Source organism: Rhinolophus sinicus, linkage group LG17, assembly GCF_036562045.2.
Source record: "Rhinolophus sinicus isolate RSC01 linkage group LG17, ASM3656204v1, whole genome shotgun sequence".
Lineage (NCBI taxonomy): Eukaryota > Metazoa > Chordata > Mammalia > Chiroptera > Rhinolophidae > Rhinolophus > Rhinolophus sinicus.
In genome coordinates, this window is record NC_133766.1 from 7906491 (window position 1) to 7922178 (window position 15688).

General features: G+C 46.2%; 1 protein-coding gene across 1 annotated transcript in view; it reads left to right on the forward strand.

Moving 5' to 3' along the window:
- Positions 1–13284, forward strand: part of PAPPA2 (pappalysin 2) — a 218722-nt gene extending 205438 nt beyond the window's left edge. Inside the window, exons 22-23 of the mRNA XM_074322117.1 lie at positions 7857–7955; positions 10037–13284. Of these exons, the coding sequence (XP_074178218.1) occupies positions 7857–7955; positions 10037–10111 (174 nt within the window). The 3' untranslated portion in view covers positions 10112–13284. The remainder of the gene's footprint in view (positions 1–7856; positions 7956–10036) is intronic.
- Positions 13285–15688: the final 2404 nt, after the last annotated feature.

Here is a 15688-nt window from a genome sequence, read left to right on the forward strand (position 1 = left end):
GATCCAGAGGAAAAGGAAAGCACAGAGGATGCGAGTGAGACTGATGGAAGAGGAGAAAAACGGTTTTAGGATTTCTGTTTGCTAGGGACATGGAGTTGGGGTTTGGTTTGATACCGAGGGGCCAGGCAGTGACCTCATGAGTGGTTATGGAGATTTGGGGAATAAATCAGGTGGTGGCAGGGAGTGGATGCTGTCACAGCATCCTGCAGATTTGGTAAAGGTTGGGGGAGATAGGGCCAGGGTCTTACCCTAGTCAAGACCTCTGGGTCGCAGGAGGGCCAGGGACACACTCCCTTCGGTAGCAGTAGCATTTCTCTACAGGCCAGGTCACAGGTTTGCAGGAGGGCTGTGCCATTGTATTTTTAAGCCCCCTAAGATAGTGTGACAAAGACCTGTGGAAGAATGTTCTCTTCTCCTGGCTGTCTCTTCAGAAGCTGGCCTCTAACTTTGAGCAGATGTTGTTCTGGCAGACAAATGCAGACTCCACGTGAATACTCCCCGCCCCATCTTCACCTCTCGGGGCTCTAAGTCCCCCCACCCCCGCCCCGCACCCACTGTGGAGGTGGACGAGAGGCTCCGGGGGGGGTGGGGGTGGGAAGCAGGTTGGTGTCTGTTTGTAAGTGGGGTGGTGAGTCTGCTGTGCACGAAAGCGGCTGCTAGCAGCTTAGTTTTGGCTGAACAGCAAGTCACAGAGAGTCTTCTCACCTTCCTGTTTGCCTGTGGTGCACGTCAGGGAAGAGCTGTCAGGGATGGTTTGGGGTTTTTCAGAGGCTGAGACACCCGTCACCACGATGGTTTTGAGGAGAGCCCTACTTTCCAGAAGCCAGCCAGGCCTTTCTTCCTCTGTTTTGATGAGTTCCAGACCCTTTTCCCTTGTCACCTGACTCTCCGTCATGACTCAGATGGACGTATTTCTGGTGCAAATGAATGGGGCAGGAAGCTCACAGGGATGGCAGCTTCTATGGCTTTGGCTCTAAAGCATTGGTGGCAGAATCTTGAAGTTTTTCTAACCAGACTCTATAGCAGGAACTCAGACACCGACCCACACCCGCAGAAGCAAAGGCTGTGTTCCTAACGCCTTCACACAACCAGGATTCATTAAGTGCATACTGTGGGCGGGTTCTGTGTTAAGTATTTTACCTCTATTTGCTCATTTATTCATTACAACCACCCTGCAAGGTAGGTGTTATTCTCATTCACGAACGAGGACACTGCTGCGTAAAGAAGCTAGTAACTCGCTCGGCGTCAAAGAGTAGGTAAGGGGCAGAGCTGTGATCTGGGCATAGGTTTATCTAACACCATACCCCATGCCCTTAGTCACCATAACGCACAGCCCTAATCATTTTCCTGGGCAGGAGCTATTAAGCTCTGGGTACCTTGAAGCAGATGAAAATACTATGGGTCAAAGGAGTCATTTGACCTTATTCTGTTTCCTTTGCTTTTTCCATCTCAATTGGTTCCAACTATTTCTCTCAGAAGAGATTTTATTTTTGCACTCCTTGGTGATACCTGCTCTGAGACTGTGCTTTGGTTTTGCTGTCAGATAAAATAAGCTGGTTATAACCAGGCTTCTCTTTCATTCAGACTCTGTAAAAGTACACGTTTGCTTTTCTTTCTTTGAGGGCCTGGTGGCTTGCACAGGCAGAGATTGGAAGCCCTACACGGAAACTATATGACCTCACATGGACCAGTAAAGCATAATAGACCACCAGACTAGACCCCAAATCCCGATTCCTCTCTTAGGGGTCACCAAACAAGGCTGCTTCCTTCTGCCCATCCAACAGAATGTGTGCCACCATTGCCTTCCTTTCGCCTACGTCTTGCCTATCTATTGTTTGTAGAGTAGACGCTTGGGCTTCAAGAGAGTACTCTCTGCAGTTTCAACCATTAGCTGGTAATTTGGTAGGTCCTTCCTATCTTAGTGATTCGTGCTTTGCCAGAGCCTGGGTTTGAATCATGGAGACTTTAGGGCTGCTAGGCGGAAGCAAACCTCATGGTTCCAAGTGAGTCAATCTACCTGTGTAGCATCATTGCATGACTATGTCATTGCATAGCAGTCCTCACAAAGGCAGTCGTGTTAAAATACAGAGTCACTTCAAAGTCCCCTACCTTGCAAAGGCCCAGACCTGGGCCTCTATTCCCCATCAGCTGTTAACACCCAGCCACCTATTATAGATATGGGCAAACATTTCTAGGACAGCCGTGGTTTCAGTGCCTTCTTTGTCTGCTCTGGTTTTCAGCTTTTTTTCTTTTTTCTGTTTTGGCCCCTGGTGATTTTCTTTCTTTTCCTATTTTCCCAGCTGTAGAACTGAAAGGATATTGTTAAATTTGATCCAATATTTTTTGGGTTATGATGGAAGGAGAACGTTTAGGTAGTATATTCTACTCTCTGTTCCTACTCAGAAATGAATGTATACCAATACTGCACCTAGTAGAATATTGAAATAGATTATATGTATTTACACACATATAATCTATTTCAATTCCATGAAATAGGTTATTTGTTTATATACACATATAATCTATTTCAATTCCAGTGTCTGTCTACAGTGTTTATATTTATACTAAGAAAAGAAACGGAAAAGGACTACATGCCCAAAGAAGTTCCACCTGGGTCTAAGTTATGTGATTCTTATAAAGCAACATGCCTAGGAAATTTTCTAGAGTGGAGGGATAATAAAAAGGAAGGAGCTTGTCAGTAAGTGTACTAAGGAAATGTAGTGGGCCATCATCATCTTGATTTATTTGTTGAGAACCTAGCAGGCCTCTGGCACTGAACTAGTCTCTGGGACTAAATAAAGTTTTAGACCCTGAGCCCTTGATCACACACTCAGAGTGTTAAGTCCTGTCACATCCATATATGGCTCACGTGTCCCATAGTAGCGCAGAGACAGGGCCAGCTCTCTGGGTCCAGGAAGCCGGATGAGATTTTCCAGACGAGACTGTATCTAAGAAACTCTTTCTGCTCCATCCATCTCAGAGTATCTGCCTATTTTAATTTTACATTTTCCGAGAAGACTGTCTCAAACCCACAAACGTGAGATCCTTGGCACCTCCCACCCCAAGGGGTGAACACTGGAGAGGGGAATGAGTTCATTTCCTCTTCCCTCAGATGACTGCAGTGAGCAGAGAAACTCCGGGCTTTAACATTCTAGGGCCAGAAATAAATGTTTCTGGGTTTGAGGCATCTGCTGATAGGATGGAAGCTTGGTGCTGCTTCCTCCAGGGGAAATCAGCCTGTAGGGAAATACGGGCCGACCAAGCCCTAGGACCAGAAGGAGCTGTAGGGCCAGGTAGCTTCAGAAAAACAGAAGTGAAGCTGTGGGGTGAGATGATATATATGACCTTTTCTTCATCTCTGTGTTGGATCTCGGGGTTTACTGCACTATTGGTGCTCCTACACCTAAGCCCTTTTTATAGAGGTGCCAAAGAAATGTAAGGTACCCAGCATTCCCAATAAATTAATGGGATCGTTACATGATGGTGGCCTGGTATAGTAGAAGGAACATCAGACCGAGAATCAAGACAGATGGGCTCTGTTCCCGGGACTGCCACTAACTAGCCTTGCAAGCAAGACATTTCACCTACTAAGGCTCCATTTCACCGTTAGTAAAATGAGAGTTTTGTGCTCAGTGGTCTTCAAGGCTCCACCTAGCCTGAGAATTTCATGGATGTGCCCCTCAAAAACATAGCAAATGTGTTCTGGTCGTCAGGGTCCCTGATGGGTTCTCGAAGGCCTCCCAAGTTTTGCCCTGGAGATTCTAAGAGGCCTCATGGAGAAGCCCAACAGTACAGACACAGTAGGCAGCCCCACGCCGTGAAAGGAGAACAAGAATCAGGCCAGAGGTCACCATTCAGCCCTGGAAAAAGGGCTTCTTTGGGGCCTGGTGCACCCTAACCAATGTTAGAAACAGGTGCAGTCCGATTTATCATTCACATAACTGGAGGGTACTGATGCGAAATGATGTGGGAGAAAGAAAATGTGTTAGGCATTCGGCAAAAACTTATTTATATCTTCTCCTGTCTAAAACCCTCCTCAAGACAATACATCAGGATTCTGGCCTGTGCCTTCCCTCTGGGGATCTCACTTCTGACTGAGATCCCAACCCGGAGGTTAGAAGTCCGTACTAACCTTTCTGAAACATCAATGCCGTCATGAGTTCTGTGGCAAGCTGTCCAAGAGAAATGTTCTTCCTCTAATTCGAGTAGTGGAGGTATTATCAGCCAGTCAGCCGGAGTTGATGGAACTCTTCCTGAGGGCAGGCCCTGTGACGGGCAGCCTGGGACCACCCACCTGTTTTCCCTTTCTTCTTCCCCTTACACAGTTTCCTCCGGCTCCTCTTCCTCCCTCAGTAATCCTAACCTCTCCTTCATAGTGGCTAGCTTTAGCAGTGAGCCCCTGGAAGCTCAGGAGAGAAGAGCCTTAACCCCAGAAATCTGGATTAGGCTCTTCTCTCCTGATCCCATATATGTGCGGGCTCTCATCACATGAGCGATAAGCCCCTTACTCTCGAGGGCTAGAGTCGTGTTTTCCTTATTCATCCACATGTCCCTATATGCCTGGCACATGCAGGTGTGGAATAAACAATGTCAACTGATAGAATGAATGACCACATCCGTAGACGACAGACAGGCCCACCACCTCTATCTGTAACTCCCCCGAAGAGCCTTCAACAGAAAATGTCACCAGATGATCCAACGTCAAGAAATGATCTTTACTGTTGAGAAGTTTCCAAAGTAGAGGAGGTAGGATAGGCTGACAGCCCTTCCTCTCCGTACTCCATCGCTTACCTGAAGCCATTTATTTGGCCACCTCGACTACGTGGAACACAGCTGGCATGGAGAGGGTGGCCAGACATGCCTTCCTGTGACACGTAGAATAGGTATCATCACGCTCATGTGTCGTAGAAGAGTAACCCAGACCCGCTCGATTTAGCTATTTAAGTATAATTCTAAGTGGCTTGATGCTGGCTCAAAGATAAATGACACACGAGGGTGTGTGCGCGCGTGTGTGTTGGACGAGCCTCATCTAGTGAAGGGTAAATAAATGGCCCAATGCACAAAGCTTCCCTCTAAGTAACAATGACGTGTTCAGGTTGGTGACTTTGTCTTCCGGAAGTTATTAAAAGGCAGGGAAATAGGCATTTTGTCAAGGTTTTATTCTTTCGTCAACACGGTTAAAATGAAAACGAAAAAGTAGCTCCTAAAGGAATGAGGTTCAGGTATTTGAGAAACACACTTCGTTTTCTGATGTTACAGGATAAATAAGGTATACGGGTGGGTAGCGTGTCACCCACGGTCACGGTCACACTGTACAGAGAAACCCCGCCTCATACGCTTCCTTGGGAAATGTCCTGAGGGGAAGAGTGACATCCGAAATCTGACACCTGTCAGTTACTGAGCTTTAGCTCCTAGTGGCCATCCAGTCTTCAGAGGCTTACAAAACTTTGGATCAATTAGTCATTTTTCCCTCCCTAGTTTTTCCATTGTAATTGTGGACTCAAGCTGTCAAGCTTCCCAGGAGCCTGTTGCCATAGGAGCCTCTGTTTGTTTCGGGTGGAGAAGTTGTTTTTGGCAGGTTGGGGAGGAGCGATTAATTCTAATAGGTATATAGTAAATTACAGACTTAGGTCTTTTCAACCTTTTCTCTGTATTTCTGCTCCTTTTTAGAACTCCCCTTCTCTTCCCAGATGACCTTTTAAGAGCAGAAAAGAAGCAACTTCTAGAAATCATGTCTGGACTATACAATAGAAGTTCAGTGAGACCCAGAGAAAGTGAAAATAGGTGGGTGGTCCCAGTATCACAGGGCCCACTGGTCGCCTAGACCATTTCGGCTTTTTTCAAGGTATCTTCCCTAATGTTCTCGTGAAGAGAAGCCATCCTTGGAGAGGACTTGGGAAAGAAAACTTCCCCAGTATTTTTTTTTTTTTTTATTAATCCATTCAAATGTTTAAGGTGTTCTTATGGAAAGAAAGATCTGCCTTCGCTCTTCCGTTAATCCTCCATACTGAAACCAGACGTATATATGCAGGGAAAGTATTTTGGGTGGTCTTTGGATTTTTATAGACAATTGCATGAAAAAGAAAGAAGGAACAGATTAAGCTTTGCCAATGAGTCAGTCAGGGTTGGAGGAAAAGGGAACAGATGCCATGTGAGATGAGGAAATACGCTCCAAACGCTTAAAACAGAAAAAGAAAACTCCGGGGAATCGCAGCAGGGCCCAAGAGCATCGAAAGGTGGTGAGGATGCAGCCAGTTGTATTTTGAGCCTTAGTATTTGGCTGCAGTGGTGGCCCCAAGGCCTGATTGTGTAGTTATTCCAAGTTCTCTGAGCCAGAGGAGCTGGTTCCAGTGTTAAAGACAAATGCTCATCTCGGAATCTTTGTCTTTTATCCCAGTGAGGCCAGTGTTGAAAACAGAATTCATTTTCACTTCCTGCTCTCCACTGACATTGTTCTGCAGCTGTGTGACAGCTGTGGCGTTCCACCCCACAAGTAGCAGCTTTTTAGTGATTGGCAAACTGGTACACATCTGGAATGATGTTCAAATGACCTCAGGACCCCGTAGAGTAAAATCAAAACACTGAAGTAATATCTTGGACAAGCCTGTTCTGATACAACTCAAGGGCCGAAAATTATTTCATGGCCATTTCTTGAGTTTAGTGACCTAGCGCATCAAAGTACAGCAAAAATAGGGAACAGTCCTTCTAGCTGATATTTAAGAAGCGTGGGGGAGAAAAAGTGATTTGCACATGGAATCGGAAAGGTGGCCTCAGAACTCAAGAGTCTGTTGAGGCTTGTGGTCTCAGGACTCCGACCACGAGATGTTTCTGAGGCTTTGCAGTTGGGCATCTGCTCAGGATGGGGAGCAGCGAGTGTGATTGAGTAGGGGGGCTGGCTGAGGCACCTTCCAGGATGCTGGGGTCACTCTTTCCCGCCAGGAGTGGTTCTAGAGAAACAACGCCTTGGGCTGCTGAGCTATTTTTTAACCGCTTGTTGCTATTCTTATCATGCATTCCATTTTGGGGTGAAACACTCCATTAACTCTGGTTTGGTCTGGGCCCCTTTCCCATTTTGGTTCCTGTTAACTTGCAGCAGTAACAGGAGTGGATGGAAACAGTGTAGCTTGCTCTGCTCTAACCCTGTGTCTAGCTGCTGCGTGTGCAGAGGTGGGCGTACATGTGGGACTCTGTCTGCTCCAGAGCTGGCCTCCCAAATCCTAGGACCACTGCAGTCTGGACAGACATCATTTGAGCCTTCAGAGCACCCAGGATCACGAGGGTCTAGCTATAAGTACAGGCACCAGCAGAAGGGGTGGAAATTATGATCCTTAATTGGTGAGAATCAGCAAAAAGCTAAGATACATGACTTCTAAGGCCAAGCTCTGCTTGACCCGAGCTGGGTGGCCAAGGGCAATTTTTGTCATCTCTATGCACCTCTGTTTCCTCACTGAGAAAATAGGACTTTGAAAGCCAACCCTGCCTAATGCACAGGTTTTTTTCTGATGATCAAGGTTTAAAATATGTGAAGCTGTTTTGAAACCTATATGATACAAGGGCCTATTATTACAAGAAGATGAAACCGTCCATCAAGGAGTTCAAATGAACCATTCTGGACCCCAGAGTAGGCCAGGAGCAGGGGCTACAGGTGGAATTTGACAATTCCTTAGGCCCAATGGTCTTATCTTGAGACTTTTCAACTTCTTGAGAATGTTAGGGCAATTGTGTCCTTGCCCTTGGGTGCTCTTCCATAGTATCTCTTGAGTCTCACAAATTATGTTGGGGTGGGGGTGCGAGGGGCAGTAGGGTGAGGTACAGTGCAGCTGGCCTTGGGCACTGAACTCCCACCTCCTTGCCAGCCTTTCCAAGCAGATGGTTGGTGTGATACTATCAACAACCGGGCCTATTGCCATTACGATGGAGGCGACTGCTGCTCTTCCACACTCTCCTCCAAGAAGGTAAGTGAGAGCACCTGGGATGGAGGGGTTGGGAGGGTAGAGGGCGGCAACTCCAGGAATAAAGTCAGGTGCTTTGACTAGCTCTCCTTCATGGTGTATCATAATTGGTTTCTCTTCCGCAGTCAAGAAGAGGGAATTATAATGACCACACATTGGAGTTTCTAAAGTGACAGGATTAAGGGTAGTGGTTTTTAGGACAGATTCTTGGAAAGTACTAATTCTCTAATCGTCAGTCTAGTGACTCCTTCAGAAAAGCCATGGCTCGTGCTATTGAAAGACTCACACCTACTTGCCATTGTCCAGGAAACGTCTCTGTATGTTTATTAGAAGCATAAGCATATTATTAGAAACATCTCTGTAAGTATATTAGAAGCATACTGCAGTCAGGTGTTGAGTGGCCGCCATAAACTACCTGAAGCACTTCTTGGAGCATCACGTCCTGAACGGTAGTCCTCTTCTCGACGCCCTTTATCCCACTTGCTCTGGGATTCTATTAAAGTAGCAGATATGCTTAAACTAAGCCTATAAAATTCAATAGGCTGAAATTGCAGTAATGTGGATAAAAAACCAAGTTCTCCAAAGATGCTATGTTGGCCAATTTGATGAATCAGAAATAGGCAGAAGATGGACGTGTCTCTATAGTAATGTCACACCTATATGATCACCTCTCCACAGACCTGAATACCTCTGATGCGAATGGCTACCATTTCCTGATGGCTCATTATGTGCCAGGCACTGTTCTCACCACTTAACGCAAATTTACTTAATGCAGACCTCTCAGGGGCTCAAAGGCCACAACTCAATTCGGCTCTCTTTGCTCCAAAAATCCCATAAATCCCAAAACCAAGAGGAACAGGTCATGTGCTTGGATTGCGGGTCAGAAGTCACGCCAGCCAGTTCCTGTCCTCACTGGTGGAAAGCAACTGGTCCAAGTTCTGTACTCCAGAAGGCACGATCACTTAGGAAGAAAGCAAGCAGTTCTCTCCCCATCGCCGTCTCTCACCCAGCAAATCTCGGATTTGTCTTTAGTGGATTCCAGTGACTGTGGCCGGCATACACAAGAATCAGGTTGGAAAAGGCACTTCATCCCCCATTGACTCCCAAATCTCATTTTTCTTCGTGTGTGAAACTATGCAGGGAAATTTCCCCAAACAACCCCACCCATTCTCCAGCCCATGGGCCCAATCACCAAGTCCATCTCTTCAATGTTCTTGGACTATTCAGAGATACCTGTTTTTATCTCCTTGGACTGCCCATGTTCAAAGGGCAGGGCCTCTGCCACTTTTACATCATGTGTCCCAAATGCCCAAATCTTTCTGAAGTTGGTTACTGACATCCCCAAAGTATTTTTATCTGTTGCATAGCCGTGCAAGCAGGTAGACAGCTTTTTCTGGACCATCTCTGGCGTGAAGGAGAGGTAATTACATAGCAGGAAGACAATCCAGCCACAACCGGTGGGTAGAGAGATGCATTGTTTGACGAAGCCACAGTGTGTCCTGGATTCAAGAAGGGTAAAACCTCACGTTTATGAAGATGGCAGAGATGATCTTATTGCCCCAAAACACCAGGGAGCAGGAGTCGTAGAGCCAGCCTGTACAGCTGTGGTTTTTCAAATAGTTTGCCATCACTCGTTGTTACGTTACCCAACCTCTCTTGGCCTTCCCTGGGACAAGAAAATACCAACAGTCATCTTACTTCACAGGGATTTTATGACAATAATAATAGCAGCAAAAACATTAACAGCAGTAGTTTTCGATATTAGTGGTAATATTAGCAGTAGTAGCCGCAGGAGTCATAGGTGCCTGGAAATGGGTGTTTTATATCCATCATCTTATTTAACTCACACAGTAGTGAGTTACTGTTGTCCTGGGGTCTTTGTCTTCCTCACTTCATAAACAACGAAGAACATGAATCAAGGAAGGGTGAGTAAGCGAGAGAACTGAGCGTCCATTTCAGTGCTGTGATATTAACACATAATCCCACACTCCTCCAGGACCAAGCAAGAAAAGTGACACCTGGTTGAAAAGGGTGATGCATGGCACAAAAATGCATTATTTCACATGTTCTTTGATCCCCTCCAGGTCATCCCATTTGCTGCTGACTGTGACCTGGATGAATGCACCTGCCGAGACCCCAAGGCGGAAGAAAATCAGTAACTGTGGAATCCAGCCCTCCTCCCACTGCCCTGGAGGCAGTAAGAAAGAGAGGCCTCCACAAAAGGAAACAGCAGGGGAATGAAGGAGAAAGTTCGTGAAATGAAGGCGGAGGAGCATGAAGGAGCTTCTACAGAGCGCAGGAGGATGTGTGTGGGTGCCAGCTGTTGCATCAAGTCGCTCAGTTAGGGAAGAATCATGGGGAAAGGTTTCTTCAAAGAGGCAGCTGATTCAAAGTAGAAAGAGAAATACGATAGGTATATGAGGACCCTCCTCTGTCATTTAGATTCTCTCCAACCCCATCCTCCACTCCTGCTTTCCTTCCGACTCTCAACCTTGCTAACTCTTCAGCCCCACCCGACTTATAAATCAGCACCAAAATCCTAGAACAGAAGGGGCCGGGAACACGCTTCATACCCATTTGGAATGAATCGCCACCTTTCAGGGCTCATCTCCTCGAAACTGGCTCTCTCCCTGTCTTTTGTGTAGTCTCCCTTAGTAATAATGAGGTTAGTTATTCTTTCTAAGTATTTAAACATAATTATATAAATATATTATATATATATATTATATTTTTTGCTGTCTAAGCTAAAAAGTATCCATTGTTCCACACATGCTGCTGTGAAGGTCACACCCCAAATAAATGCTTTTGGTTTGAGGGTTTGAGGACCGAAAGGCAAGTCCTGCTGCCGTCTTTCTCCGGTGGGCACTGGCAGGTCAAGAGGGAAGTGGAGGAGACAGAGATTAGATGGAGTTCTTTATGCTAACGTGTCAGCTAATCATCTTTTTATGAACTGGAAGCTGGGCCCACTTTGAGGAAATGGGGGCGTTGGAATGATGGTTCTAAGAGGGATGGAAAGTTGGGTGGGAATCCCCATTGGTGATGGGCCCAGGACGGCTAGCCCATGGTTCTTGAGTAGCCATCCAAGAAGAATATATGAACTCCTCACTTCTAGGAACTCTTAGTTGGAGTTGGTGAGACCCAGGATTTTCCACACTTCCCTATGTGCTGTTTCAAGTGTGGCTCTCCGCCAGCCAGTCAGTCAACAGTTTGTATCAGGGCTCATTCTCGCATCACCAGAATTACAGCCACTCACATATTCCTCAAACTTGGCCTGTGGTCTCACTCCTTCTGAGTCCCCAAGCCTGGCTGTCATTCACAGCCACATGACTAATTATTGATTTTTCCAAGAAAGAAAAGGTTATGGAAATGACATAGGGAAAGGCGGGAGGAGATGGAAGAGTAGGCAGGGGCGGGGAAGCCACTGGAAACCAGAGAGAGGGGAGAGGTCAGGGTAAATCAGGACAGAAGGATGAAATGCATCCAAGACACTCAGCCTCATTCCAAGTCTCCAAAGCAGATCAAAGGGATCCTTGGAATAGCGCAGAAACAGGTAAATTCTATTCAAATGTGACGGATCACATCTATGACCCAGAGATTTCGATTTGAGTGAGCTATGGAAACACGTGGAGCGAGGGTGACACTCTGTGGGGAGAGAGAAGAATGTCAACTATTTAGGGTCCATTTTGTTCTTCTTTCTTGTTCAGTCTACGGCCGGTACACACGTGAGCACATCAGCCTGCCTCTACATCCCGGGCTTACTTCTTTTGCACAAGGGCTACTGTGGTTGCATTTCTTAGCAACAGTTTCTGGATGAGGCTTTGGGGAAAGAGAGTAAGGAGCCAATTTCTTGTTCAACACCCACGTTTATCACCTCTGGAAGGGCTTGAAGCTTGTCTCCCTCCAAGCTTCTTCTCCAAAGGAAGCCAAGAACAGGCAAAAATTAGAGTGCCCCCTGGGCCTCTCTGGACTGTGCCCTCTTTGGCTCTGATCACACGTTGTCTCTACTCCCATCAATCCTGAATCAGTGGCCTTGCAAATAGGAAGACGAAATATTACTGACCACTATCTTGAGCCAGACTTCATGTAGGAAAGAACGATATTCTGGAATGGAATGAAAAGGGTAAGGGGATATACACATATTTATATTTGGGGCTATGCAACGAGAGTGGCAAAGTTATTGGGGAAAGGAAAGAACAGAGTTTGCCCATCCAAACAACTTTCATCTTCTCTATTTGCAGCCATAAGGGACATGATGGGCTACAAACTATTCACTGTCTGAGTTCACTTTTAGTGCCCCCAAGAAGAGAATAAATATTTATATCTGGGATTCTGGTAGGCTTCCATATGGAAAGAGCAATGGAAAAGTTTGGATTCTCCATTTAAAAAAAAAAAAAAAGATGTGAAATTGTTTTCCTGGGGAGAGTATCCAAATTCCTGGAAGGGTGTCAAGCTCTGTGTAGGGGAGCCTGCCTTGTCTGAGACCCAGGCAGTGGACTCGTTACCCTGGGCATCACGGGCATTGCCAGCTCAGGAAGGCTGCAGTCTCCCCACGAGAATATGGAGCCTGTGATTTGTGCCAGCGTGGGTCTGCGCTCAGTTTCTCCACAGGCGTAACAGGAACATTTCTTTTTCATACTTCATTTCAACATATTGTATTCTCTGTTGGTGATACCTGCAATTCACCACTGCCCGGGAAAGGTGAGCAGACAGTTTCTGTGGTGTGTGGAAAGCCCCTCAGCCTGAAGCTTACCCAACCTTCAGCAGCTCCAGCCATTAACAGACAGAAGGTTCTTTCAGCCCTTGTTCCTGAGACCTAGTGTTTTCAGCTCCTCGGGTCACTAACAAAGTTGAAGGACTTTGGATCCTTAAGATTCCTTAAGATCCCATTCTGCTGCTCTTACCTGCTCATGGGGGGTCACGGATGGCCTTTCACCTGTTTCTTTGTTCCCAGATCGCTTCTCTGCTTCCTCTTTTTTCCTAGTAACTAGCTAGGACTCTGGTGCCCAGGTTGTCCAGGACTAGTTGACCTGGCTGATTAGTGTGACAGCCTCCGATCAGAGAGACGAGAGGACAGAGTGAGGAGAATGGGCAGCTGGCAAGTTTGTACATGAAAGAAAAGAGCTGTTCTTAATTCCCTCCTTTCCTTCCCTCCATTACAAGGCGTTGGACTTGACACTTTGTTAGCTCGCTATTAAGCGCGTCAGCACCCCATGGGGATGGTTTGATTGGGAACACAGTGAAAGGAGCTGATCTACTGTATTGTACCGTAAAACAGCTATAGCCAATTATTTGTAAAATTGTAAGATGTTCATTAAAAAATTAGCACACAAAATGGGAGGTGTCCTTGCTGTCATTTTTTTGTTTCCATCATTCCGTCACTTCCAAATCGCTTTCCATTTGCTTGTGCCAGGTGCAAACATTCGTGAGTGATCGATGGTCTCATCGTTTCTTTCAGTTATGCAGAAACTATTCTATTAAGTAAATCGTACGTGTCAGGAAGAGAAACAGGGAAGTTCCTCAGGAGAGATGACATGTACAAAAGCGGAGGGCACAACACTAATGTCAGGTGCCTCACAAGTTGTGGAAATAAAGTGTAAGGATCATTTATAGTTCAGAGGAAGTAGGCGTCACTCCTGGATGCCAAAGGCAGGTCGCATTTGAAGGGTCGTCCGTGAAGGATGCATAGTGAGAGGCAGAAATGGGAAAGAGGGAGAGGAGAGTCCAGGCAAAGTGAAGAGAAAGGTTGAAGAGATGGAGGTAGGAACAGGGAAAGGCTGGGTGATATTGCACATCATGGGGGAATCCAGCTGAGCTAGGAGGTAGAACTCAGCTAAAACGTGCCATGCATTTGGCAAACACAGGCTCATTTAATCCTCACAACACAGCTGTGGCTTCCATGCTCTCGTTTCCTAGAGAAGGACACCTAGTGTCAGTTTGGTGAAGAAAGTTCCTTAAGATCCCATGACTGGACTTAGGTTCAGACCTGGTTCTGTGAGATACCAAGATGTAAGCAGGAAAAGAAAAATGACGGTTAATGGGATGTATGTATAAAGGGGAGGGAGAGAGATGGAGAGAAATGTGTCTGCATTAAGCTTACATACCCATAAATGTTATCACTGAGAAAAAGGAAGCCAGGAGGAACAAGTTTTTGAAGAAAGACCATAGATTTGCTTTCCCATGAAATCAGTTGGAGGACCAGATAGATAATAGATGGAAATTTTATATAAAGCAGTGTTAGCTCACTGGAGGAGGCTTGTGTGTTGGGGGACAGCTTGCCAGTTCTCTGGCCATGGCACGCACCTGACCGCCAGAGGGCTGGGTGTTTCTCTCCGCACACCGAGGAGCCCTTTGGGGAGGCTTATGAAATAGAGAGCTGAGAACATGAGCTTGGAACTTGCAAGAGAGGTTTTTTACTTGAAACGCACATTTGGGAGTAAAAAGAGTATTACCTGACATTTTCTTTGTGGTTTACAAAGTACAGTGGTACCTCGGTTTTCGAACGTAATCCACGAGTTCTGAAACGTTCGAAAACAGCCGACAGCTAGGCCTCAGGATCTTGCACTCAGCGGAAGTGAGGTGATGTGTTTGACTTCTGAATCGTGTTCAAAAACGGAAGCATTTACTTCCAGGTTTACAGCATTCATAAACCAAAATGTTCATCAATGGAGACGTTCGAAAACCGAGGTACCACGGTACTTTCTTATGCTTTATTGTTGCCCAAAAACCCAGAACAAGAACTGGGTTTTTCTTCTCTTTCTTTTTTCCCATGTTACAGATCAAGAAACTGAGTGTCAGTTTATTAAAAAATTGAAGTTCCTATAGCTATACTGGTTGGGATGGGTTTCCCAGTTTTGTCTCCAAATGTAATGTGTAATATGCTTTCCTCTACGCGATGTTCAATCCCCTAGGCCCAGAGTGAACCCAGCCCCAATTGAAATGTGAAAGTGAAATGTCTTTTTACCTGTTTATGTTGAAAGGTGCTCACTGGTTTCCTCGTGCCTTTCTTAGTAACTGATGGTAGGGAACCTTCTAGAACTCCCTCCCAGGGCCCGCTTCTCATGCCAGGCCCTGAACATAAGCACATGCCAGTTAAGCCAGCTGGACTGAGACGTCTGGCAAGGCTGCCTTCTCCCGAATAGCTTCCCCAGGAAGAGTCCTGGAGGGACACTTTGGAGCTCTGGTTTCCATTGATTGACAAACTTTAATGACAGGATGAGTCACCTGTCAGCTGGGAGACGACTGTTAGATTCAGGCCAACCAGATGCTGAACGGCTCAGGATGGAGAGGAGGGTAGTGAAGTGTCTACTAATAAATAGCTTCCGGGCATCTCTGGGCCTGGGTTTGGGTCACCCCAGGATGACCACTGATTCTAGACCCCTCATGTTTCAGGTTGCCCAGTGATTGGCTCAGACAAAAAAAAAAAAAAGCTTGTGGTGACAATCTTATTATCTTGTCGTGATCCATGCCCATAAAGCCTTCTATATGTCACTTGGGTATCTGGGTCTGGGGCAGAGTAAGACGAGGTTAGAAAATAATGGTTCTTTTCAAGGCTGAGATAGTCCGAGCCTCCCTGGGCTTGAATGCACTTTCCAGGCAGAATCCAGTCTGGTGGCCAATGCACGGGAGGCGTGTATGATTTCTACATGCAATTCCTTCTTGATGATCTCTGTCTCTGTCTCTATCTCTATCTCTGTCTCTGTCTCTGTCTCTGTCTCTGTCTCTACCTCGTTCTTAGT